Source organism: Dermochelys coriacea, chromosome 7 (genome assembly GCF_009764565.3).
Source record: "Dermochelys coriacea isolate rDerCor1 chromosome 7, rDerCor1.pri.v4, whole genome shotgun sequence".
Classification (NCBI taxonomy): domain Eukaryota; kingdom Metazoa; phylum Chordata; order Testudines; family Dermochelyidae; genus Dermochelys; species Dermochelys coriacea.
The window spans coordinates 68,282,852-68,309,940 of NC_050074.1; the positions used below are offsets into that span (position 1 = coordinate 68,282,852).

The 27,089-nt window shown below is 39.6% G+C and overlaps 1 protein-coding gene across 14 annotated transcripts in view; it reads left to right on the forward strand.

Annotated features, from left to right (window-relative positions):
* The window catches only part of RET (ret proto-oncogene), a 154,536-nt gene that overhangs the window by 119,824 nt on the left and 7,623 nt on the right, over positions 1-27,089 (forward strand). For all 14 annotated transcript variants that reach the window (XM_038411504.2, XM_043518769.1, XM_043518762.1 and 11 more), the window contains 10 exons: positions 2,114-2,239; positions 3,185-3,295; positions 7,257-7,370; positions 8,682-8,938; positions 11,364-11,511; positions 16,936-17,043; positions 19,820-20,034; positions 20,156-20,278; positions 22,919-22,989; positions 25,728-25,865. In XM_038411504.2, the coding sequence (XP_038267432.1) occupies positions 2,114-2,239; positions 3,185-3,295; positions 7,257-7,370; positions 8,682-8,938; positions 11,364-11,511; positions 16,936-17,043; positions 19,820-20,034; positions 20,156-20,278; positions 22,919-22,989; positions 25,728-25,865 (1,411 nt within the window). The remainder of the gene's footprint in view (positions 1-2,113; positions 2,240-3,184; positions 3,296-7,256; positions 7,371-8,681; positions 8,939-11,363; positions 11,512-16,935; positions 17,044-19,819; positions 20,035-20,155; positions 20,279-22,918; positions 22,990-25,727; positions 25,866-27,089) is intronic.

Consider the following 27,089-nt stretch of genomic DNA (forward strand, 5'->3'; position numbering starts at 1 on the left):
GTTACCAGACTTGTCTCTGTTTCTCTTACTTAGAATCACTTACATCTATGTTTTGTGTTAATAAACTTATGCTTACTTTTCCTATAAGCCATCTCTGCTCTGTTATACTTCAGTAAAGGTGTGCTCCCTCATTTGATCCAACAGGCTGGTATATGTTCTGTCTCTTTGGAGACAGCAGATTTGGTAATTTCTGGGAGTCAGAGGGTCCGGACACTGCAAAGGGAGACATCTCTGGGGAATTCGGGTACTGGGGTTCACTCATTGTTACTGGCAAGACACGGTTTAGACTGGCAGAGTACAAGGAGTTTACTGCTGTGGCAGGGAGCCATCATACAGCTTAAGCTCCAGCAAAGCTCTCTCTCACTGAGGTTAACACAGTGGTTTACGGTTCTGAGCTCCCTGAGGAGAGTGTCACAACTTGTTATAGCTGGGTTTGTCTCTTTCAGTGTTAATTTTTAGGCAAGTGGCTTGTTAGAGCAGTTCATACACTGGTGAAATTAACAATAGAAATGAGCCTGAGCCACCGAGTTCAGATCAGATCCCAAAGTTTGGGTGTTTGGATTAGGTGTTTTGGTTCAGACTCCTCTCTAATTTGCATTTCTAGAGGATATGTGAAGATAGATATTGTGTTAGATATAAAAGGAGTTTCATCAAATGCAATTCCTTATATTATAAACCATGATTAGCTTTGTAAGAATCTACTTTTTGTGTGTGTTCTATACAGTGTGTTTCATATACATGTATCCCTCTTCAGTTTTGTCATTGCAAAGCACTTCCTTGTCAGACACACCTTTCTCCTTGTTCCTCCTCTTAATACTCATGCAGAACATGAGGTATAAAAATTTAGGCTTGTGCATAGAGTTGAACACATGCTCTGAAAAAGGGCAGTAAATTAGCCATTTAGCAGCCTCGTAATATTCAGTGTAGTACATATGTAGCAATAGACACTGCCGTCCTTCACTCTCCTGGACTGAAGTTTAAAACAACAAAATGTTAGAAAATGTGCACCGAAGGCACTGAAGTTATGTTAGATGCTTCTCATTTTGTTGTTCATACTTTAATCATTGTCAGGCTGCTTAAAACAGGCAAGGGAACATTACAGAAATGGGACTAGACAGCATGGTAGCACGTGGTCTATATTAGGGGGTTCTCTTCCATTTGTTTCTTTTTCTGTACTTTCCACTTATTTAATTTTATATGTCCTTATGGTAGCCTCCGAATATGTAACCCATGACTCTGCTGCACAAAGATGTCAGTGTGAATTCCAATGGGCTTGTTTACCACCAACAACCATTTGTATTGTATCTATTTTTGCTGGTTTAGTCATTTTACCCATCTTTTGCCTAGTACTTAATATGGTACCACACTTGGTTCATTGTAGCAAGTGTCAGGGTTCAAACTTCACAGAAGAGGGAAGATCTGTGTAAGTTAAACCGTATAACACCTCCCTGGATCACAAGAGCAGATTGGGACTATACTGCAATCTTACCAAACCATTAAGTACTCTCCAAGAGAATTGTCCGTGCAGAACAGTTAACTCCCAGCAGTTGATTGCCCCTATTCCTTTGAATTATGTAATAACGTGACCTCAGACATTAGGTTTTGGGGCAGATTGGGGAAATGGACACGGGATCAGTAGTGCTATTCCTCCCGCCAGAGTTTTGTGCTAGTTGCAATCAGAACCTCTCCGTGCCACCTGCTGTTTGCTGGCCCAGTGTCACACCAGCCCAAACAACAAGGGTCATGCCTTCATGCCAGCCCAAACAACAAGGTCATGCCTTTTTCTGAATCCATTGTTTGTATTATAATTGGTATGTTAGTGCATCGTGCTGCCTTTCTGTAATTCCAAGCTTTATGCCCAGCAATCAGAGCGGGCAATGCTACTGCCAGTACCCCTTTCATACTAAATAGGAAGAAGATACACAGCTAGGGTCCCTTCAGTCTTTATTCTAAATGTATTGAGAGATAGGTCCTCAAAGTTAACTGTGTTCTCTCATTTTTAATCTAGAAAAAGGAATTTCTCCTTTTTAGAGCCCAGCTGGCTTGCATATGTATTCACCTCTATCGATCCATCTAGTGACACCTCACGTTGTCTTGCTTCCGTTCCATGCAGTTATAAAGAAAGAAGAGGACTGTCCTGAATCTTGCGCTGTTAATAAGCACCATGCTGAATGTGAAGAGTGTGGTGGTGTAGGAGTGCTAACAGGAAAATGCGAGTGGAGACAGGGAAGTGGAACAGGTACATACTTCTGTTGCGTAATTGGCCAGATTGTCAGCTGATGTTAAATTGGCACAGCTCCATTGACTATGATGTAACTGTGCTGATCAGTTCCAGCTGAAGAGATACCCCAGGATATTAAACCATCCAGAACTTATGGTATAAATAATACACAAATTAAACCTGCAGGAGGGAGGAGAGCAGAGTTAAGGGGAAGTCATCATTAATCCAATCCCTGGGGCCCACCCATCACAGCACCTGCAGGTATCAAATTAGCGATCACTGGGAAGGAAGAGAAGAATATGGCCTGTTGAATGCAACATAACCCCTTGCAATCGTGACCTGAGTCTGGAACAGCTCAAATTCTACAAAATCCCACCAGCAGATACTGGTACAACAGAGATCTCAGTTTGAAACCATTATCTAAAACTTGAGAATGTGTGCTCTGTAACACTTACAACACATTGCTTATGTGACAAATGATGGTATTCTTAAATATTCCATAGCAAACTTTGATGTTTTACTCTTGCCCTTCTATTAATATCACAATTTCCCTCCAACTATTTGTAAACCTTTTGTTCAGTCGCAGGCTTGTGAAAATACGTTTAAAGAGAGATCATCAGTTTTAAAAAGCAAACTTGGTACTCAGTATGTTTCATCTACCTTTGTTGCAAATAACACCTAAGATCACCATAACTGAAACTATGACAGCTCACAAAGGGCTGTCAAATGCACCAAGTAGATAAACTGAAAACCCAGTGAAAAACGCACTCTTTTTTCAGTTATCATCATCTTGCATGTTAGTTGTAAAAACAGCAGGTGAAGAATTTGTAGACAGTGTGTGTTTTTTTTTAAACTGACTGTGTCCCCTGTGTCTCAGTGCATCAACATGCACAAAGAGAGTGCAATGAACTTCTCTTCAAATCATTGTAGTATTTTGACTGTTGTGTGCTTGTGTGTTCATAGGAATCACCACAAATTATTCTACCTGCACCCCAAGCATCAGGACTTGTCCAGATGGCATCTGTGATGTTATAGAGAGCAAAGATCCATCAGTGTGCCCCCAAGATTGCACAAGTATGGAGTGTTTTAACTTAATATAAAATATAATATATAAAATAATAATTGGTATCTTAAAGCTGTGTATATTAGTCCAAGTTCTGCTTTCTTGTTTCCAGATCCTTTGCAGATATTAAACACAAATATCTATTTACAGTCTTATAGCTGATGTTTGAGTTGTGCAAAGTTCAGAGTTATGAGCCCAGTCTTCTGCCCTTTAGAGCCAATAGCCAAACTCTGATTGAATTCACTCAGAGCAAGATTGTGTTTGTCTACACTGTGCCTTTGCCTGCATCAGCTGGGGGGGGCAACTTCTAGTGTGCACCCTCATGTTGCACACTAACTGGTGCATGTGGACCCTGCTGGCATTCACTAGGGAACTTTAGTGCACACCAGCACGGTCCACATGGGCCAGTTAGTGCACAACATGCTTTCATATTAGAATTTACACCCCAGTTGATGCAGGCTAAGTCACAGTGTAGAAAAGACCTTGTAAATTTAATTCTTCTTGTGAACAAAGCATAAATTTTAAAGTGGCAGAAATACTTAAAGTGATCATAGATATTTTACTATAATCTGAAAAATCTTCACTGGTGATAAGTGGAATCAGCTGTCACTTTACAAGCAGCAAATGATGTGCTAGAGGCTGCCTCCCTAAAATCTGTAATGTTCAACATATGTACTGGTAGATGGTTTGCTTTACAGAAGGCTGAAAGAAATGGAATCTTATTAGACAATAGAAACAGGCAAGTAACACAAGCTTTCAAGATGTTCTGTATGCTATCTTGTTAATGCATAAATTGAGAATGTTGTTCTGACTTGGCAGTTCAGGACACAGGGTTGGAGGTCATAGCCAATATGTTCACAGATGGAGAAATTAGTGCATTTCAGGAGTTCAAATGTGCTGACAGGTACCATTATCTCAGCTTTTATCTGCAGAAGACATTTCTTTGGCAAAAGCAAACAACGTATAATAAAATCCTGGATGTTGTAATGCCAGTATGTTGTGTATATATATGCTAGCTGCTAAAATATTTATTTTTATCATTCATCTATCATTTTGATGGGTAGGCACTTGGTGCTTAAATCCCCAAAATTATACATACGTGCACACCCATATGCACATATTACATATGCCACTTGCAATGGGACCCTACAAACAAGCTAAAACAATTGGTTCTACTGTTGTCACCGTTACGCACAGGAAACCTATTTATGTACTAAATAAAGTCATAGAAGATTAGGGTTGGAAGAGACCTCAGGAGGCCATCTAGTCCAGCCCCCTGCTCAAAGCAGGACCAATCCCAACTAAATCATCCCAGCCAGGACTTCGTCAAGCCGGGCCTTAAAAATCTCTAAGGATGGAGATTCCACCACCTCCCTGGGTAACCCATTCCAGTGCTTCACCACCCTCCAATTATCCAATCTAGGTCTCCCTCACTGCAACTTGAGACTGTTGCTTCTTGTTCTATCATCAGCCACCACTGAGAACAGCCAAGCTCCATCCTCTTTGGAACCCCCCTTCAGGTAGTCGAAGGCTGCTATCAAATCCTCCCTCACTCTTCTCTTCTGCAGACTAAATAAGCCCAGTCCTGTCAGCCTCTCCTCGTAAGTCATGTGCCCCAGCCCCCTAATCATTTTCATTGCCCACCGCTGGACTTTCTCCAATTTGTCCACATCCTTTCTGTAGATGCCTCAGTATAATATGTAACTACTTTAAATATAATAGTAGAGAGAATTCTAAATGGTGGTGGGTTTTTGGTCAGGGCTGGCTGTGCCATGTGAACCCCACTAAGAAGTTCTGAACGATTTTCACTGGACCAACCACTGCAGGTTCATCTGTGAGATTAGGTTCTACAGAACCTGAACTTCAAAGAAAATATGGGTGCTGGGTTCAATTTTGTTTGTTTACTTTAGTGTTCAGTGGTAGTGTGACCATCCAGCATTCTCTGCTCTGCTTTCTGATCTTCTGGAGTTACCAGATGGTCACTTCCACATCTTTCAGCTTTAGGGAGGGTTTCTTGGTAAGGGCCCCAATTTATAGGATCTGAAGGCAAGGCAGAAAGTCCCTGCCCTCCATCCAGCAGTGAAAACAGCTGCTGATTGAATGAAAGGATGGGCATAGAGACACAATGTAATCTGAAGCACCGCTGGTAATCTGTAGAACTGCTGGAGTTTTGCTGGTAACCGTGCTCTAACTTGAGTAAGTTCCATTGGACCCAATGGGGAAAGCCCCATTTATATCCAGAGTGGAAGTATTTTTTCTCTTGCTGTCCTATGCAAGGTGACACTTCCTCTGCTCTCACAAAGAACTTTTGGAGTAGAAGCAGTTGTACTTATCTGACGTTATCGTCCCCCACTGTCATGAGCTTGCAAGATCGGGAAGCAATCAGTGCTCAGCTCTCCAAAACAGAAGAATAATTAGGGGAATTAATTTAGGTCCCATGGGGACCAAATGACAGGTCTGGAAACACCTATGTTTTCTGGAACAGGTCCTAGCTCTGACGGGGTTGACCCAGCATAGTCTCCTTAAATCACACACAGTTTAGTACATGTGGACCCCTGAGGAAAGATTTCTAAGACTGAGGTCCTATATACTCTGCAAGGATGCTGAATTCCCATTGCACTTTCCCCACACAGATTAGAGGGTTGCTTTCATGTCATTGGCCAAAATGTCCTGTTCCCCAATTTTGGAGCTCATTGCTTTACCCACCCGTCCTCCATCACAGAGACAGCTGCATTCCCTTTTGGAAAATCCATGCAGGATTTAATAGAAAAGTGTAACCTTTCTAAAGGATTTTTTTTATCCTCCTCCAAAATTTAATAAAAAGTTATATCCCTGGTATAGAATTCTATAGCATGGTTTAAAAATATAACTATAGAAATGATCTCTTTCTCCATTTTAATACCTGTAACTCTATAAAACCTGATTACATTTCTATAGAACACAATTGATTTCATCCTATTAAATCTTAGGGATGTAAGATACTATGTAGATAAAAAGATTATTACTACTAATAGTTTCTGTATGGAAGTATGTTTTACAGATTTTCATATGATAGTTTCAGAAGAGCCTGATTCTGCAGGAACTTTGCCAATTGGAAATCAGGCTAGCTCTGTACACAGGGTGGTTACATACAGTGTGTCCTTATGCTAAATAATAGATTATCCTAGACAATAAAACATTCATTTACAGAGCTTTTAGTGCTTTCATATAGTGCCTCTCGCCAGAATATTGCAAAACACTTTGCAAAAGTGGGTATCATCATCTCCATTTGAAGATGGGAAAACTGAGGTGCATAGTGCTTAACTGATTTGTCCAAGATCAGAGCAAGTGGCTGTCAGAACCAGAAATAAAACCCAAGTCTCTTGACCACCAGTTCCTGGCCTGCTGTAACAACTAGACTGCTGTCTCCTACATATATAAGGCACACAACAGTTACAGAGCAGGAGTGGGAGAGAAAAATTAAACTAAATAAGAGAAGATTTTGGAGAGCTGACAAGACAGAGAGAGGTCAGATGAGTTGGGAGTGGGAATCAACATTAAATAATAGATATACATATTCAATGTTTAAAGGCCATTTTAAATAAAGGCGGTATCCACCCATTGTACACATACAAAGTAAAGACATAATCCAAAATAAACTCTATGTATCCTATACCCACCTTGTCTATCATATGTAAGTCTATAAACCAGGATCTTCTATAACAGCAATAATTGCTAATCAGACCAGTGAGCCGAGAACTAGTTAGTATTCAAGTAGTCGTTGAGTTCCCTAATCTCTTTACATTAACCCCCAGAGACCTTTTGTCCATTTTTTTCACCTATCTTCATTTTTACTGCTTAATCTGAGCTGAACTGTCAAATTTCAAATACTTAGTAGAGTAAGCCCACAAAAACCCTTTAGTGGAATGAGCTGTTGAGCTTTGCCTTTTAACTACAGTGTGAGAATCTGAGTTTGCGTTTATATTTGATTAGATGGAAACATCATTGGTGGTCATGAGAGAGGCGCTCAGGGAATTAAATCAGGACATGGGATTTGTTACTGCTTCCCAAGACAAAACTGTTACTGTGAGAAAGATGATATTAAAGGTAAGTCTAAAGATTATTTAGCTGGTTTTACAGTTATCTTGCTCCTGTGACACTAACCTTTCCTACTATATACAATACTCCTGTCTTTGATATATAAAACCATCTAAACTCATTTACATGGTGATGGGTAATGTTCATGTTCATGGCCTGCCAGCGTACAAAGCATAAGAAGGGAGCTCCTGGATTTGGACATTAAGGATTCCCCATGGATTTTCTCCCTGTGTTTTTGGCATAGTGTCCCCTCCCATCCAGAGTTGCACAATACACTGATTGGCTGCCCCACAATCCCCAGAGGTGGCTGCATTTCAGTGGAAGGGTAGCACGGACTTGTGGTCTGAACTCTTCAAAGGTGGTTAGGGGATTGCTTTTCACTGGACTTGAGTTAAAAATCTCAACTACAGAACTCAGAGATGGAAAAGACAGTTGTGGAAGGTGCTGGAATCACCTTATACATTTTCCTGGGGGTAGATTGCTACCTAGCTACACCTCTTGCCCTGTTTTCAAAGGAAGGCAGAATGGGAGTACTTGCAAAAGGGGAGTAGTGATTTGTTTTCTAATGAACCTTCTCCATGAAGGACTTGTAGCACTGGACAATATATTATTAAGTGAAAAGCAAAAAACAATAATACAACTAAGGACCCGTTCTCCCCTCCCCCCCCCCCCGACCCTTCTGAAGATAGAGAGGGGTTCCCATGCAGGAAAAAGGGGAAGGGAGACTTGAGAATACTCATAACATAGTTTACATGGTCCCACCTCAGAGCAAGAGAATAGACTAGATGGCCTTTCGAAGTCCAATCCAGCCCTACATTTCTATGATTCTATAATAATATACACTTCTGGGGGAAATGTTACTTGGTAGGGAAGTGGATCTGACAAGGATATCAAGGGATTGTGTTCCTAGGGTCTGCAGTGGTGTTGGCAAGTGACTATATGATAGGATAAGTCTCAAGGAAAAGGTCTCGGATTAAGTCAGTACCTGCACTACCAAGCGCTGTAAGACTCTAACTAAATCTAGTTACAATTTAACAGGCTTTTAGGCATGCAATTGCCCACAGAACTTGGGGGAAATGTAGGATTTTGCAGCTGCACTGGGTAAATGCACCACTTCTACCTTTCTTTGAGAATTAGACCCAGGGTTTTAGTGTTGCTTACGAAATTACTGTTATAAGGTAAATTTAATTCAAAACCTCTAAGTAGATGCTGTTGTGAATAGTAACTAGCTACCAAAGGGGGGGCGTGGAAAGAGATGAGATGGGAAGAAATTGAAAACGAAACCAGCAGAGCTGTAATCAATTCCCCCTTTGCCCACAGAGCCGCTGTGTGACGACGTGTGCAAGACCGTGATTGCAGGGGCAGTTCTGCTCTCCTTCATTATCTCAGTGCTGCTCTCTTCTTATTTCATCCACCGTTACCACAAGAATTCTCCAAAACCACCGATTGCCTCAGCAGAGATGACCTTTCGGCGCCCAGCCCAGTCCTACCCCATCAGTTACTCTTCTACAAATGTCCGTCGGCCATCTCTGGAATCTATGGAGAACCAGGTGCCTGTCGACACTTTTAAAATACCTGTAAGCTTTTATATTTTACGCTTTTAAATTGTGTACTGATTTGTCTTGGCTTTTTTATTTTGCCACGAATTGGACTTTCTAAGGAAAGTTGTGTGTTATCTACTGAATATGTTGTGGTAATGCCCCAAACCCCCATTTTGATTTGAGGATGCATTGTGCTGAACAAACATTTAAGGTGAAATTCTGGCCCTATTCACTTCAGCAGGCCTAGAATTTCACTATTAGTAAGAGAGAGGCTTTCCCCCAAAGAGATTGCAGTCTAAGATTCAAATGAAATTAAACAAAATCACTCACATGGAGGGAATAAGACAAAGATATCTAATGAATGCATGGCAATTAAACAGATCATAACTTCCTGCACAAGCCCACTGCATTCTCTCTTACTGTTAGTGTCTAAAGAAATGTAACACTCTAGGCACAATCTAATCCTTTATTTCTTTTGCCATTAACTTCAGTACAGGGTTAAGCTAACTGAGGTTAAACTTATTGTCGATGTTTGAAATCTATTTGCTGACCACTATCTCTATCATGAGGATAAATAATAGTAGCATCTATCTCTCAAAACACTCTTTGCTGGTAGATTTCAAATCACTTTTTCAAAGGAGGCCAGTAGCATTATCCTCATTTTACAGGTGGGGAAACTGAGGCACGGAGAGGCAAAGTGATGTGCACAGGGTCACACAGGAAGTCATTGGCAGAGTGGAGAATAGAACTCAAGTCTCTTGAATCTTAGTCCATTGCTCTCCACTCGGAAACACTGTCTCCCTTGAATGTAAGGTAACACTGTCTAGTGATTTAAGCACAGACCTGGGAGTGAGAAGACCTGAGCTCTATTGCTAACTCAACTACTGACTTGAAGTCTTTTCTTGGGCAAGTCACATCATCACTCTATGTCAGTTTCCCCATCTGAGAGACAGTGGTAACTATCTGAAGGATTTAAAATTCTCGATGAAAATTGTCATGTACTGCAAATGGAAAGTATTTAATTATTTATCAAATACGGAGCAGTAGCCTGATATCAGCTTTGCATGGGCTATTACTGTACCATTCATGTGTATAACACTTCTTCTAGTGCAATAGTTTGATTGTGAGCTAACTGTCCTGGGGTATGGAATTAAATAATTGTTGGACTAAAACAAACAATTGAATTCAAATTCAATTAGTTCCCTGGAGAGTTTGAGGCTAATTACTTTTGTTCCCTAGTACTGTCATTATTGGCTACTCCCGTTTGTAGCTAGCTGTACTATTTGCACTTTCATCGTAAACATTATGTCATTGTTTTAGTAATATCTTTCAGCATTCAGTTGGATTGCACGTTCTGCACTGTGGAGCTTGATCACAGGACTTTATTTTAGTGCATTGACTAAATTTTAATTTATATGGTAAGATTCTAGTTAAGGGGGGAATGTTAATATCCTGGCAGTATTTTATTTCATGGGTTAATTGTGTAAAAATGCAAACAATCAATGGGTTAAAAAAATTCATCCAACTAACATTACATTAACCGAGGTTAACAGCTCCATAACATCTGGTATCAGCTAATCTCCAATACAGGATTTTCCTTGGACGTTGACCTGCAGCACCACACTAAAACCCTATTATCTTAATTTCACTTATAAAGCTCAGTTTAAGGTGGGTTTATCTGCATACTTTGGAAGGCTTCTCCCCTGGCCCTCCCACCAGCGTTTTGATGCAGTTTCTGTTGTTTGGTTATACTGTATGTAGGATGCCTGCCAGTTTGTGCATTTTTTTATTTATTTTCTACCTGGGCCAAATAGGATGGTGTCTGAAAAAGTCCTGTGCAGTGAAACACTGTCCTTTTGTCTGACCCATATGGCAGCGTCTGATACATTTGGATGTTAGATATTGATGCCTTCATAGTTCCTTGTATTCTATTTGCTTTTATTTCTTGGTTGGTTTATACATTTTATCACTCTTCTGTAACTGTAAGGCTCAATAGCATTTCATAACAGATGGATTGTTGTCTGTGATGAATTCTTAAAGGAAAACCTCCTCCCACAAGTTAAACAGAAATGCAAGATCAAATATGCATACTTTATTTTGAAGGTGAGCATTTATTCAGACAGTGTTTCATTTATACAAAAAATCTCAGGTAGGTCTGTAAACATCATCCATATTGATAGTGCCTTTTTATCTAGAAGAAACTTCTAGCTAATTGAAAAATGCTTGCAAAGAGCTTTTAGAGGGTGTTGTAGAAGAGCAAAGTCATGGTCTTTTGTCTGATAACAGAACAAAAACAAAAATTAATCAGATAATTGAGCCTAATGTCTTCCCTGAAATATAATACTGTATTAAACCTTTGTGATTTGAGCTACCAGTCAGTAGCTGGCCCCTTCTGTCTCATAAGATAACCCCTTCCATCTCATTTTTATCTGATAGGATTCCTTTTTTTTCCCTCATACAGGAAGACCCTAAATGGGAGTTCCCCCGGAAGAACCTGGTCCTAGGCAAGACACTAGGAGAAGGAGAATTTGGAAAGGTCGTCAAGGCAACAGCGTTCAGACTCAAGGGGAAAGCAGGCTATACCACAGTTGCAGTGAAAATGCTAAAAGGTACATTTCCCTGAAATGATCTGAAAGTTATCTGGGAACTTTTGAATCTGTTTCACAAGGGTCTAGTGTGCACACAGGAGGCCATGTGGGGGCAGGCCCTGCCGGCATCCTGGCAGCATTTCCTCTAGCATTCTCTTTGTGTATTGACATATTCCCGTCGAAAGGGAGAGTGCCACATTGATGCAAACAGTAATTTCCAAAGGCCCTAGTTTGTGCTGTGCAAGGGCAATGTGATTTACTGTGGCAAATGTATCTCATTTAAGTTGTCAATGGTTGAGGCATCACAAGGGCTTTTTAAAACTCTGCACAGCTTTTTGTATTCTATCTCAATTTTTCTTCAAATATTTTTAAGTAGACCATTTGTGCTAGATACATAGTGTCTAGAGACAGAACAGACCTATTAAGCTATCCATCTACTTCCCTGCCTGTGTCAGACTGATCTGATGTATTTACTCGACAGAGGTGTGGTCTAGTGGTTTTGGGCAAGGGGCAGGAAATCCAGGAAGCCTTCAGCTCTAATTGTAGGCTGGCCATGATCAATTCACTTCATCTCTCTACTTAAATTTTCCAATCTGTGTAATAGTGGGTAATAATACTTACCCAGCTAATATGGCTACAGAAAAAAGCAAATAGGCAGTTTGTAAAGCACTTTGTATGCACAGGGTGAGATTTTGGAAAGCTTTCAGCCTTGCTCTAATTATGCTACTATAAAAGTCCATGGAAAAACTCTCATTTGAAGTCAGTGGAAGCAAAGCTAGGCTGATGCTGAGCACTTTTGAAAACCTCACCTGAAAAGCCCTACGTAAGTGTTAAGAATTATTAATTTAAGACTATTGTTTTGTCCAGTTGAGTTTTAAACGTACAGAAACTGAGGCTACAGAGTTGGAAGAAGACCTACACTAGACAAACGCTGGTTGATAAGAAGGGGCCTTCTGTATCCATCTATCTCTACCTATTGTATTTTCTTTCATTAAGGAAACTGACCCATATGTCCTTCTTCTTTTCAAACCCAGCTATACCTACCTTTCTCCTACATTTGCCACCTTTAAAAGGAGAGCAAAGTAATGAAATAATGAGTTGGCACTTTCTGTAGACCAGACCAAGTACCACCATATTCCCCAAGTGAAGTTAGTGGTAGGCTTTGGTTTATGCCACCTTTCGCACCTAATGGCTACATCATCTGGACCATATCAGTGAGCTGGGAGGCCTTGGTCACAGGTCAAATAAGGCAAATGGAGGCCTTTAGATCACATAAGCCCCCACAGAACCTAGGCCTATCGTTTTGACAGAAGGGTAATTTCAACTGCATCGTCCTGAAGGATGATGTAGAAATGAAAAGAACAGAGAGGAAATAACCCTGCTTTGTGATAGAATCTGATACTACTTCATAATGGTGTGTGGTCCCTATATACCAAGGAGATAAGCACCTTAGGAATATGAGAGACGCAAAAAGTATACAGAAATGTTTCTGGGTAGAAGAGTTCTTTCTTTTGGAGGGGAGCAAGCACTGGCTGGATGACCTTAGTCGTTAATTGCTGCTATGAATAAGAAAACACAATTATAATAGGATAATGGGCTTCTTATTAGCATTTTTATTATGTGCAAGCTTAAAAAAAAGTCCATCATCCTCTTACTGAGTGCAAGGAAATTGCATATTATATCAATTTACCAATGAAATAAATGAGTTATGAAATGCATGTCTACATTTATAAAAAGGCTTCCTTATAATGAGGGTTCAATGGAGATGAAATCAAATGCAGAGCATGCAGATGGAGCCCTGGAACTTAGTCTTGCAGAGACACAGACGAGTATAGCTCTACATGTAACACTAAAATAACCTTTTACATGGTTTTATAAATGGAATATCCATAATTTTTATAGCGTGCCAACTTTCTTTATATATTTACAAGTATTTGTGACTTTTTAGCAGGTTTTACATCAATAATATGAGCTAAAATTCCTAAATATGCTGTTAAAAAGTGACATTCTTAATTCCAGTTGACTTACCATTTGACTTTCCCTAGCTATTATCTGGAGCAGAATTGATAGCAGCAGGGGTAACCCTTTATTTTAAGCACCCTCCTCTAATAAATTCATATGGCATTTATAGTAATAGCACAAACTCTAATGAATTCCTTTTGCAATGCATATTTCTCTCTCAGATAGCTCCGTCAAATGTTCCATGAGAGCAGGATGGTGGAAAACATTTGCCCATTATTTGTGTGTTGCTATTGTTTTTACTTTTTTAACAAATAGAAATGAAAATAAAACAATAACAAAAAATCCCTACACCAGAATGTTCTCTAAAAAGTTTTCTGCAGGCAGACAGCCAAGGGATAGGGTAACTGAATCAGTACCCATCCTCTGCTTGTTAAAGTCATTAGAAAGATTCCTGTTGGCTTCTGTGGATATTGGATCAGGCACAATATAAATGAGAACACATCCAGGGTAAAATTCATCCTAGTGCAAAGAACAAGGCCGTTTGTGCCTTTTAATCTCCGGGATGGGACACTGGCAGAGCAGATGTGTAGAGAAGCCTCCAGCTCACAGCAGCACCTCGAAGAACCAGTCATGGTCTAGGACCCCATGGTGCCTGGCTCTGTACAAACTCAAAACAATAAGATAGACTTTGCCCCCAAAAGCATACAATCTAAGATGGATACAGTCAGGCAGATGGGGGAGTACAAAGAAACAATGATACCATATTAAAATGTTATCAGGACAAACTATTAGCAAACAAATATTTTAATTGGGTGTTAAAATAAATAGGATAGACTGTCTTTTGGGTTTAGTATGCCATGTAAAAATTTATTATGTGTTAGGGTTCAATGTAGATTATTAATCAGAGGACCGATAACCAAGACTCAATCAGTTTATTAATCAAAGATGATTATTGAAAGATTAATCATCCTGACACAGAAAGGCAAATACATTATCGATCCAGGCAAGCAGTCCTGCAGCCCAATCCATTCCAAATATCATTCAGAAATTCATGCCTTTATATATGATACCTGTTCACAAAAAAGGGACAAAAAATTATGTTCTCTTGATCTATTGACCATTGGAGTTCCCTTCATGGCATCCCAACTTACATAATTGATAAGCAAAAGACATCTGTGCAACAAGTTATTAACTTCCCAATCACAGGAGACATCTTTAATAACAAATACTCCCTTTTTTGATTTCCTGGACATTTTCTAAGGGTCATTGGGTCAGAGCAAGAGGTCTTACACAATCCATCACTTGACAACACACCGAGATCTAGCCTGAGTACAAAACATGTTGGCTCATCTACAAAGGATCATGACAGTTTGATTAATCTGATAACAAATGGAATACCAAGTGATTGGCAGTATGATGTATTCACAGAGACCAAAGGTTGAACTTGGTTTCTATGAGCCTCTGGTAACAGTGATTGTTTGTTTATCAGCCTCCTAATAAAAATATTGGCTATAAGAGCAACTGTCAAAGCCCTTTGTGTCAAGGAGATTCAGGATGGACAGCACACAGAATTTTCTTGCTGAAATCTAGTGTTAGGGCCATAGAACTCCGGGGAGCCCAAATGTGTTCAAAGAGGAAGACAGGAGACCCTGCAAAAACAAAAGACTGGGCGAACCTCTAAAAGCCATATACTATCCTGGATGCGCACAGTTTTCCCACTAACATCAGCAAAGAAGTTTGGATAGGTATCTTCTATTGATGTCAATACATACTCTCTACCCAGCTCCAAGTCTAGAATTCTGGATATGTACTGCAAGATTAACAAGTGTAGAATTGCATTTTATCTTTAATTAAATATTTGGGGGAAAGAGGGTTGAGGCGAACCATGGATGTTTCTGTAAGCTTGGTTTGAACAAGGGAACCATATCTGGGTAGCTCTGGTCAAGAGAAGTGCTTGGCTTATGTAGACTCCCAAAGTTCATACCACCCTAATTGGGTTCATCACATAAATTATCTTTAGGCCTATTGGAGATCTCCTGCTATATCGGGTGCTGAGCCCTCTAAATCTTGTCTACTGTATGTAGTGTGGAAAAGGTATGCAGTAATTTCAATGCAGTTATATGGCACAAAAGGCTCTGGATTTGATTCTTCAGTGCCTTGCAGCTTATCTAGTCAATTACACCAGTGCAGAATGAGTATAAAATGCTACCTAGTTAGGCAGTGCTGTACTCTCACGTGGCTTTAGAGTTGGACAGTAACTGATTTTGTGGTTCACCCGCAGTTTCCAAAATTTGCGAACAAAATTCAGTGAATTGAAAAAAAATTATTTTGCATTGAACAAAACATTTTGTCTGATCTGAAACATACTGTTTCGGATACTTTGAAAAAGCTAGATTTACAAAACGGGGAGGGGGTCATGCCATCCGTCTCCTTTATAGCTTTTAGCCCAGTAATAGAGCATTCACAAGACACTGGTTCAATAGCCCCCTCTGCCTAATGTGAAGAACTTGATCCTCCCACATTGCAGGAAAGCACATTAGCCATTGGGCTATGGGATATTCTGGTTTGAGGATCTTTCAATATCTCCTATTGAAGCTATTCCACTTTGGATGAAATACTTGAATATTCACTGGGAAAGAGAAGAGTGTGTGTGAGAATGACTCTATAGCCTGGTGGTTAGGGCTGAGAGGTGGGAAACTCAAGTTCAAATACCCCTCTGCTTGATGTGGAGAATGGGAATGCTAACCACTGGACTAAAATTTATAAAGAGGGCCCATGATGACCTCCTGTTCCTCCTGCTGTTTTGTGAATGTTATCCAAGTCCCAAAATATTTTTTTGACCAAAACTGTTAGGCAAATGTGTCAAATTCCTGAATAGTTTGGGGTCATCCAAAACTGCATTTTTCAGTGAGTAAACCACTACTGAAAAATTTTACCCATCTCTACTTGGCAAAGATGTGAATGACTGAACATCAGTGAAGACTAAGGCCCTGTCTCTTCTCTGAAAACTGTTACAAAGCTGATAGCACTTGAAGCTTTTCATCCCCATGCTCATTTCAAGAGCATTCTGAAATTCTTGTTCTTAAATTGTACCAGTGATTAGTCCCCTGCAAGTACCTGAAATAAGTCAAAGTCTGCCCCAAGCCACAGATGGCTCATCAGGCTAACACACGTCAGTTTCCATAGCCAACAGTACACAAAGGAGTGATGTGACTAGCATCATGCTGACTTCCTTTCACAGCCCTAACACTATGGATCAGGTGCCCATTTTGCTGCTGGGTGAATTAGCCTTCAGTATGAGATGGAGCGAGAATTGAATCCATGACCTCTGGAATTGCAGTTAAGCACCGTAATCACTTGGCCAGTGCATCTCAATACCTGAAATAGGTAGCAGTATGCTAATTTACAGCTTAGTCTATAGGTGGTGCATTCTTTTTGCAGTGTTTTATTAACACAGATATCTGGTTTTGATGCCTTCTATAGAAAACGCTTCCCAGAGTGAGCTGCGAGATCTGCTCTCAGAGTTCAACCTCTTGAAACAGGTCAACCACCCTCATGTCATCAAACTGTATGGAGCATGCAGTCAGGATGGTAAGTGTCAGCAGCTAGTTAGTAAGAGAGAAACAAAGAATGGATCTAGCCTGGGGTTGGAGCACTATTTAAAATGCAAAACACTTTTATAAATTTGCTGTTGGTTAAAAATGGTGGTGTTAAGAATGAGTGAGAGAAGTAGAAATCCTAATTTCAGCTAAGCTAGCCATAGATTTTATGGATACCACCTATATAGTCAGAGACAAACATGTTTTGATTCTAAAGCTATTTTAAAATATTTCCTGGCCAGTTTCTTTTTCTGCCTCTATTTTTTGACTCTAACTTGGTTCTCAGTGAGCCTCTTCTAATTTGGCTTGACTGGATTTTCCATATGATCATTATTTTGTATTCTAGTAGCACCTAAAGGCCCAAGTAGGGATTGGGGCACCATTTTGCCAGGTACTGTGTGAACAAGTAGTTAAGGGACAAGCCGCTACCTAACCCCTGACTAGGTTGCTAGTTAGTTTCGCTTTCAGATTTTCTGGCCCAGAGTTTTTCTGCACTAGCATGATTCTGTTGTGTGGTGCTTATGTGAATGCTTACATTTGTCAAAAATTGGTTGCACTGAAGTGTACATTGTACTTAGCTGCAAATACATGGGGGGAAGTAATTTTCAAAAAGATGTATTATAAACGGCCAATGGGGCAAACTTTCAGAGCAGTTCATGGGGATTTATCTAAACAATTCCCATTAATGTTAAATGGAGTTGCATGGCAACATCTTCTGCCATAAAATATCTCCTGAAAGTTGAACTTTCAGTTGTTATGGAATGTGAGTGATTTACATGGCCACAAATTCTTAAGGTTCAGTCCTGCATCCCCAGAACTCCTGATGATGTAACTGTTCGTTCTGGGGGCACATAGAATTCAGGATTGTGCATCTGGGAGACGCAGTTAGATTTAAAAAAAATCAGGGTGGTTTTTTTATGAACCTTGTGGAGGGGATAAAATCATTGTGCTGTGAACTCTTTCTGAGTCGAACGCTTCTCATAAATATGAAGGTAATTCATTAATGCATAGGTGTGGGGAGGCTTTGATACAGCTGACAAATGTACTCAGCATTGTAGCACTGAATGGATATTATTCATGTGGGTGGTGGGGAGGAGAAGTTTGCTAATGGATTGAAATGTTAGGGGTTTTGTTGAGAACCTGTAATTGAGTGCTTTGAAAATGTACCTTAATTAGTATGCTGGAAGGAGAAGATGCTTTGTGAGCTAAATATCATACACTCCAGAAAGTAATTTTGATTTTTTTTTAAATCAAGTTTCTTAAATAATTCCTTATACAGGCTTGATTTTCAGCTAGGTTTAAAAGAAAATTAAAGGGTGAGCGCTAAGGAGCTCTATTCATTAGGCCAGTATTTCTTCATCAGTGTGAATCTGGAGTCTTTCAGTGGATTTATTCTGAATTTAAACTCAAATGACTGAGAAGAACAGATTTTGACCCAACACCTTTGTGCAGCTGCTTATTGCATGAATGGATTGTATATTATTTGCTTTCTTGAATTCTCCTGACCTTATTAAGGTTTTATCTTCTTGCAGTCAATGAGACTATTCGCCTGCGTCAGGCAAGCAAGATCTGGCCTAGTATTTGCTATAACATTGTGTGTGCATGCACACGTGCATGACTCCATCAATAGAACCAAAAGAGCATTAAATAAGCATGTCACTAGCCATACACATGAATTCACAGCTAATGATAAAAAATACCATATGTACTCCAAAACCTACACAAAATGAGGCACATCAAAATGAGGCAAATCATGGAGAATTTGAGTTTTGCCATTAATTTCAGTGGGACAAGGATTTCACCCCATGAATTTAAGATGGCATGTGTCATGCACTGGATTAATTTTTTTTTACATGAACCAATCTATTGTTTAATAATTGTTGCCGGCACACCAAAATTTAGTGTGTGGCTAGACAGAATAAAAACTAGCTCAGTCTAATTTTATATATAGATATCACAAATATTTTTCGTTCAATGAAACCTTTTTCCTTGTAAACATGCTCCCCATATCCAAGCAAAGACACTGTTTAACGCTCAGTGCCATGATGCCTACAAAACAACCTGACAACAGAGAGGCATCTGGTGGGCTGAGACCACTGCCTGCCGTGCCGACCAGTACCTTCTCATTGTTTCCTAAAAACAGGCTTGGGTATGTAGAAAGCCCTACAGGGTACACAACCTAAGGTTCTGACATGAAAACACAAGGCTAGCATAGAAACTGTTTCTCAACTTTAGCTTTGGTAGGTGCCTTTTATAGCTCTGAGCAATTATGTACATGAGTACCTGGGATTGTAGCATGAGAGACTTCCCATAGGACATCCACTTAAGTGCATGTTTGCAAGATTCTGAATCCTTTCTATGCCCTCAGACGTTGCTAGGGCATGAAGAAGGCTCTGCCACCCTTGTCTATAATACTGTTTGCCAGAATGGCTACTTATTGTTTTTCTATAATTTAACTTTTTTACAAGGGTAGGTTGTTGGCGTCTCTCTCAAATGCCTACCTAGGGGACCAGTGGACTGCTTTTCATGTGGTCCCTGACTGGCTTTGATGACCCTATTGGGAGCTAAAATCCCCACCAGCATAGCTCTTACGGTTATTTGAATGCACAAGCCATTCTACCACATCAAGTTGCAGTGCCCGGGGAAGGATGTTTGCAGGATTGGGGCCTGTAATTGTTACAAACTAACTAGTTTGTTAACTAGAAAAATCTTTAGAAAAGTAGAGCAGAACAACCTGACTGATTTGTATTTTTCTTTCTTTTCCTCAGGGCCTTTGTATTTAATTGTGGAATATGCGAAGTATGGGTCCTTGCGCAGTTTTCTCAGGGAAAGTCGGAAAGTAGGACCTAGCTATGTGGGCAGTGATGCCAACAGAAATTCAAGCTACTTGGACAACCCAGATGAGAGAGCCTTAACAATGGGAGATCTGATCTCATTTGCATGGCAGATATCTCGGGGGATGCAGTACCTGGCAGAAATGAAGGTATAGTGCTACACCAGTGTACTGACCATATCTCTCTGACAGACATAAAAATATCTGGAGGTTTCTCCATGCATCTTACCCCATAAGAATAATAACCATGTTTGTTGGTTTATTTTAAAAGCTTGTTCATCGTGATTTAGCAGCCAGAAATGTATTGGTGGCAGAAGGACGCAAAATGAAGATTTCTGATTTTGGCTTGTCCCGAGATGTTTATGAAGAAGATTCCTATGTCAAGAGAAGCAAGGTACAGTGCATGTTAAAACCAGGGCTGGAATCCTTGCTTAATCAAGGGAATGGTTTACACTGAAGCACTTGAACACAGGAAAATAAATACAACAGCTAATTCTGATAAGGAAGTAAGGAACAAAAAGTAAAGATTAAACAAAACAATTAGTTTCATCATTGGGGCCACTATAAGTCCACTACACTATTTACCGGTATATCATCCACAGAAAATATTAATTCCTGTCCGCTCTTTCTTCTGCCTATGTGCAATAATTTTTGTATTTCACTCTAACGACCCATCAACGCCACATCTACAACCCAATCACAGGACATGGTGACAATATACATACAGTAGGACCACCTGTGTCCTTGTAAGTAAGTTAAAACCCTGGACTATTTTTGGAAAGCATGTATCCATGCATCTTATAACCACGATTGCTCCTGTGTTTGTGTTATAGCTATAGTATGGGCAGGGGCCTTAAAATAATGGGTGATCTATCAATAATAAAGACAAATATATTCAAATATAACCCTATTTCCTTTCAAGTATTTTTCAGGTCATAATTATTTTTATAGTTGTTAGTATGTAAGTTACTTAGGGTAGAAAATCTAGGGCCTCATCTTGCTACTTTATATAAAAAAGCCATTAATATCTCTCTCCCTCTCTTTTCATAACTGTCAAGATCACAAAACAAGGGATTGAAGAAAAAGTAGGCAGAAAGAGCTGGCAATCATTTAAATCAGAACTAGTTCTGTCTGAAAACTTCATACTTGGAATCTAAATCCAGATCCTAGTTTCATGAATGCTTCTACTATAGCTCTGATAATCTGAACCAAAACCCAGCTCCAAACAGCTCTGAAAGATACAAGGTTCAAAATCCAGATATAAATGCGAGAGCTTGGGCCCATCTCTGCTATAGATAGTAGAGATATCCATCTGCCAATTTGGAATGCCTTTTTTTAAAGCAATTATATTTTTCCTGTTACAGTATATGATTATCAGCTGTCTAGAAATAGTTCTGTATGCTCACAGTGCTTATTTCAAAACTCAGCATATGGTAACATTTAATCTGTAGGATTGTGCAAAGGAAATTTGATGGAAAGCCTCTCCTGTGGTATTAGGAGAACTCCTCTCATTGTTTAGTCATATCATGGATTTCCCTAAAAAGAACTATTATGATAACCTCAAGATTATGAAACAAGTTCAGACTTGTCATTATTTATTATCATAGCAAATATTGTCATAACACACTGAGCCGAATTCTGCCATCAGCCTGTATGCATGCAACTCTTATTGAAATCAGTGGGCCTTTTGCACGTAAATGAGGCCAGTATCCTAGCTCAGTTTGTGAAATTCAGTAATACTATTTTATGTTGACCATTCAGTCTTCTGTGATACTGCTTCAGTTCCCTGTGTGGGTTAGTGTGAAAGTACTGCCAGCATGAATTCACGCACATGAGAATTTCAAATATTGGCTTCCACAAATACTGTGACTTTTTGATGTTTGTTTTCCAGTACAATTCCAGCCAACAATGCTCGATTGTATGATGTTTTCAGGAGGCAAATACAAAAGTGATCAAGGACAAAGACAATTAAAAATATAACTAGATAGTATATTAGGAAAGACTGTGCAATATGCACTCAGTTCTATTATGTATGCTTTACACTGAAGGAATGCTAGCTCTTTGTACCTATTTCTCTGCAAAAAGTATTTGAGAACAATTTATTCTAATATATAGATTTTCCCCAATAAAGTTAACAGATACTGATATAGCCCTCCTCACCATAGTATCTCTGAGTGCATATTCAATTTTCCAACACAAACAATTGTTTGCTGTCAAAAATAACTTGGGTAGAGAGGGAGCAGGAGGAAAGAATGGGAGAAAGAATGGAATATATTTCGAATATATCCAGAAATTTTTTCCAAATACATGTGCATTGCCTGAAAGTTTTTTGAAAATACAAATCATTGTGGATGTTTTGAAGCATCCTCGAAATCAGGTTGGCATTTTGCACATCCACAATTTTTGTGAATAGCTGGTATAGATCTGAGATTTTACCACGTGAATTTCAGCATGCAGAAGGCAGCACAGCTTGTTAAGTAGCCACTGAATAAGTGTAACTGCCTGAGTGAAACCTGAGTTCAGAAGCCAAAGCTGTCCTAAACCTGAGCTTTGAAGTTGCAAATCAGCATACATCTTTCATTTGGGATGGATCTTACTCCTAGCCTCATTCTCCATCTCCTTTTGCAACTGCACAACCCCCACTAGGCTCTGAAAGTGTATCTCATGGATGGCAAGCAATTCATGTTGATAAGTATAGATTTTGTGTGATAGGAGGGTTCTGTGGCCTGAGTTTACCATGTAATATGTCTGAAAATCACCGTTAATTGAGTGCATGTCCTTTCAAAACTGGGTCCTCCTAAGTGGGGTAGGTTAGAATGAATGGTAAAGTTCAGTGGTGATTAAAGAGAGGTTATAGCTGTGCCCTCTAACCTATATTGTTCCCTTTTATTTGATGAAATGTCACTTCAGTCATTCCACTGAAGCATATCAGAGAGGCACAGTGCAGTGAAAATAATCTTATTGTGAAAGCAAATGCACCAACATTAAATTTACCCTTCTAATTTAGTAATTTTGTTGCTGTTTTTTCTCTTAGGGTCGAATACCTGTTAAATGGATGGCAATAGAATCCCTATTTGATCATATCTATACAACGCAAAGTGATGTGTAAGTCTAAATTGTGGTGTGTCTTACAGTTTATATGTCTGTTGTATAGAGTTTAACAAAGAACATGGTAACATATTTAACAGCCACAGCTTTTAAGTTGGAAGATAACAAAAATCAGAGAGCCCAGATGACTCAGTCTCTTAGTAATGGTGGGATAAATATGGAACTTTAAAATTGTATGTGACCCATTAAATTAAATTAAAACCTAAATCATGAGTGATTGTATGGTGTTCCACTCTGATTGTCCTTCGGTGGCCTGTGTGGAATGAGATTTGATGGTCTCAGCCCCGTTCTTTGTGTGCACACCACAGAACCCACTCGTGTTGGCAGACCCAGCAAAAAGACTAAGGATTGAGAGCCCGAGTCGCCTCCTATTGAAACCGGTGACAAAACTTCAAATGACTTCAATGGGAATAGGATCAGACTCTTAATGAGCAACCAAGTTGCAGCCACATGATGCACATACCTGTGCTGGTTGTTAGAGAGTGATTGCATGGGCAGATTTGTTTTCCACTTCCCTTCTCACATTACTACTTCCTTCCTCACCCAGGCCGGTAGAGTGGCAGGAGAGGAGCGAGTGGCGGGCTAAGGAGTCCTCGGGGGAATAGGCTGGGCAAGGGCAGGGCCTCAGGGGAAAAGGCGGGGTGAAGGTGGGACCTCAGGGTAGAGTGTGGGTGGTGCCCTGGTCTGAGCCTTGGTGGGCCTCCCCACTTCTAGGGAGCTTCACTTCCAACGCTTGAAAGGCACACTCCAAAGGGAGGTGACCGGCACTGCATCTGCAGCATTTGCACCCCATGCAGGGCCAGCCTTATTTGGGGAGGCTTAGTCTCCTGCAGCCTCTTATAAACAGCCCCCATGCTCCAGACTATGACTCCAACAGTGTAACACTGAAGAATTAAAGGGTTACTTTACTGGAAAATTGATTTTTTAAAAATTTACATGTTCACAAATATAATCTACAAATATTCAATGCTGTTTGGGGTGATGCAATTATGGTTTTAGTGACCATCTATTAATATACTTAAAATCCATTCCAGAATGCTGGATTTTCCTCATAAATTCTATATCTCTTTTTTTCCAGCTGCTTCCTTTTAAGACCCTTGTATATAGTCAGTAATTGGCAGTGATCTAGCAGTAGTATAAGTTGCCAGCTTCTGTAATTTCTTTTTTCCAACCCTGCTGTGAAAACCTTTGCTTTTTATGTTGAAACCTAGACACACCTTGTACCAGTGCCAGCCCACAGTCTTCCTGTCCCCCTCTCTCTGATGGCATTTTTATTCATCCACAAAGACCGTAAAATGGAAAATATTCCCCCCCCACACACACACACTTAGTTAATTTTCATAATGATTACAAAACTAAGGTTCAATATCCTAACATACAAATCTGACAAACAGCTGCAGCTAATTGAGAAATTACCAACATGTTACACCCTCTTACAGAGCCTCCAAAATATTCACTTAAAGAATCTTAAAAATAAAAACCCACAATGCCACATACTTTTTCTGGATTATTTACAGGTCAAATTATAACCTAATGGGTTGCACGGAATGATTGGCTCAATAAAGGGCATGAGGAAGAATAAAAAACTTAATCAAGTGCAATGGAACGTTATAAATATGCACTAGCTTTGAGGAATATATAGACTGGTTAAAAATGAACTTACGGAATATCAACAGGAAAAAGCTGTTTGAAAGTTTCATGTAAGGCTGTGTGAGACTAGCAGTTGCTTTTTTTTTTTTTTCCCCCCTGTGCACAGCCATTTTGGAGCTGAATATGTCCTGGCCTGGGAAAGCCATTTCTCTTGTTTAAAATAAAAGTAACTTAAAGAACTACAAGGAGACAAGCAAAGCCTACTCAGGAGGAGAGCAATTTCTGTGACTAAAATTTTGAGGTGGAATTTTCAAGGGAACCTCAGGGAATTAGACACCTGACTTTCATTGACTTTCAGTGGATTTTAGGGTCCTAATTCCTCTTGGTCTCTTTTTAAAGGCGTAGCGCTCACATAAAAATCAGACGGCAAAGTGAATGTTTATTACACTTTGTACATAACTCTATTCTCAGAGGCATCCCATCAAACCTGAGTGGAAAAATGCACTGTTGCCTGCTTTCCTTCACCCCGCATTGTGAACACTGAAATCTTGGGGGGTTTGAAATTGGGGTCTGGATTAGATTTTGGTTGCTCAAGCCTCTATATCTGAAAGAGGGCTTCCACTCAAGAAAGGAACTTTTTTTTTTTTTTTTGGCTTTTGAGTAAAGGCCTTTCTCCTAGAGCTGGTCTGAAAGTGGATAGAAAAATTAACTCAATTTTCTTCCCTTTAAAAAAAAAAAATCAAAATGTCACCATTTTTTTTTTGTGCATTTTAAATTTCCAAATAGAATTGATCAGTGCTGCTTTCTGTATTAGGCCAAGAACAAAATTAAGGCCCTGATTCATTAAACAAGCACAAATAAGCCTATTAAAATAAAGAGGGTCATTTAGGTAAAATTAGACACCTGCATGCAAAGAAGGATGGATTTGTGGTTGATGCCTTGGTCTGTCTTGTCTATTTAGAATGTAATAGATGTGGGCAGGGATTGTGTCTTACTATTTGTTCATACAACACCTAGCATAATGGAAACTTGATCTTGGAACCTTTAAGTGCTACTATACTATTTGCTGGATAGGGGCCATGTTAAGCTCTTAAATCCTAGCAATTCAAGTGAATGTTTCCTTCCTTCCTTCCTTCCTTTTTCAGCTGGTCATTTGGAGTTCTGCTATGGGAGATTGTAACCCTGGGAGGTAACCCTTATCCTGGAATTGCTCCTGAAAGACTCTTTAACCTCCTGAAAACTGGCTATAGAATGGAGAGACCTGAAAACTGCAGTGAAGAAATGTAAGTATTTCTTGCTTTGTTTGGATTAATAGAAATATCCTTGAACAAAGGGAGGAAACAGTGTAAATAACAGCCATCTCCAGCATGACTTTTAGAGAAGTCTGAGAACAATCTAATAAAAGTAAAGAACTTTGACATCATAAAGTGGCAGAAAGGTGGGGTGACAATCTGTGTTAAATGTGCACAAAAAGAAATGCAGTCCCCAAGTTCCTGCAGCTATTGCCAAAATACTGGCTGAAAATTGGATAAAGTACTCATCAGGCTAATGAAAAAGTGTAGGTTGAATATTCGGAACATGTGGCGGGGGAGGGGAAATGCATCTAACATAGTGATGATTGACCTCTTCAGGATGTGTTGAAGCACATCCAAATACTGGGAACCCACTTTTCTGAAAATAAGGTGGTTATTTTAATATCTGTGCCCCATCTATTCCCTGCAAATGGTTTGTAAGTTGTCTGACTTTTCTGGTAATGCATAGAAACCTGAAGAGAAGATATCTTCACTCAGAAATCAATACCTCTATAACACAAACATTTTGTGACTGAGTGACTCATTTCAGTTTATCTGTGACTGTAAGACAGTTCATATGTTATTAACTGACTTATTTACAAAAGGCAATTAACCAGGAAAATCTCAATGAGAGAGAAATATCTCATCACCCTGGATATTCCATGGTGTCCGAAAATGAAACACATAGAGCTTAAAATATGTTTATCAGCCTTTATTGAAATACGTTAATCAGACTGCATTGTCTCATTTGAATTTTGGAGAACAAGAATGAGATCCCTTCAGGTGATTCTGAATGATCTTGTCCACATGGTAAATAGTACAGCCATTTTTTTCTGTGCATCACATATATAGAGATACCACGGAGACACTGTTGAACTTAGATCTGTTCAGAAATTCATAAATCTCAAGTCTAAACTTGCCCCTGCAAAATTAAATATTTTAAATTTTTACCTCTCTTCCCTTCCTCAAGCATTCACTTCAAATGTCCCCTTTCCCACCCCCAATTATGTTCCATTGTTTATACTTTTTTGAGTTACTCATGTTGCGTAAGTTTGTGGGAGAGGAGGGGTTGATGGCTTTATTGTTGTTGTCTCTCTTAGATGGACAACCTGGGTAGATGTTTATCTTAGGACATTAAAGACTGCATTAAGATGAACCACTTAAGAGCCATTTTTCTATGCATGCTCCAAATTATCCAGTCTAGCAATGAGGAGG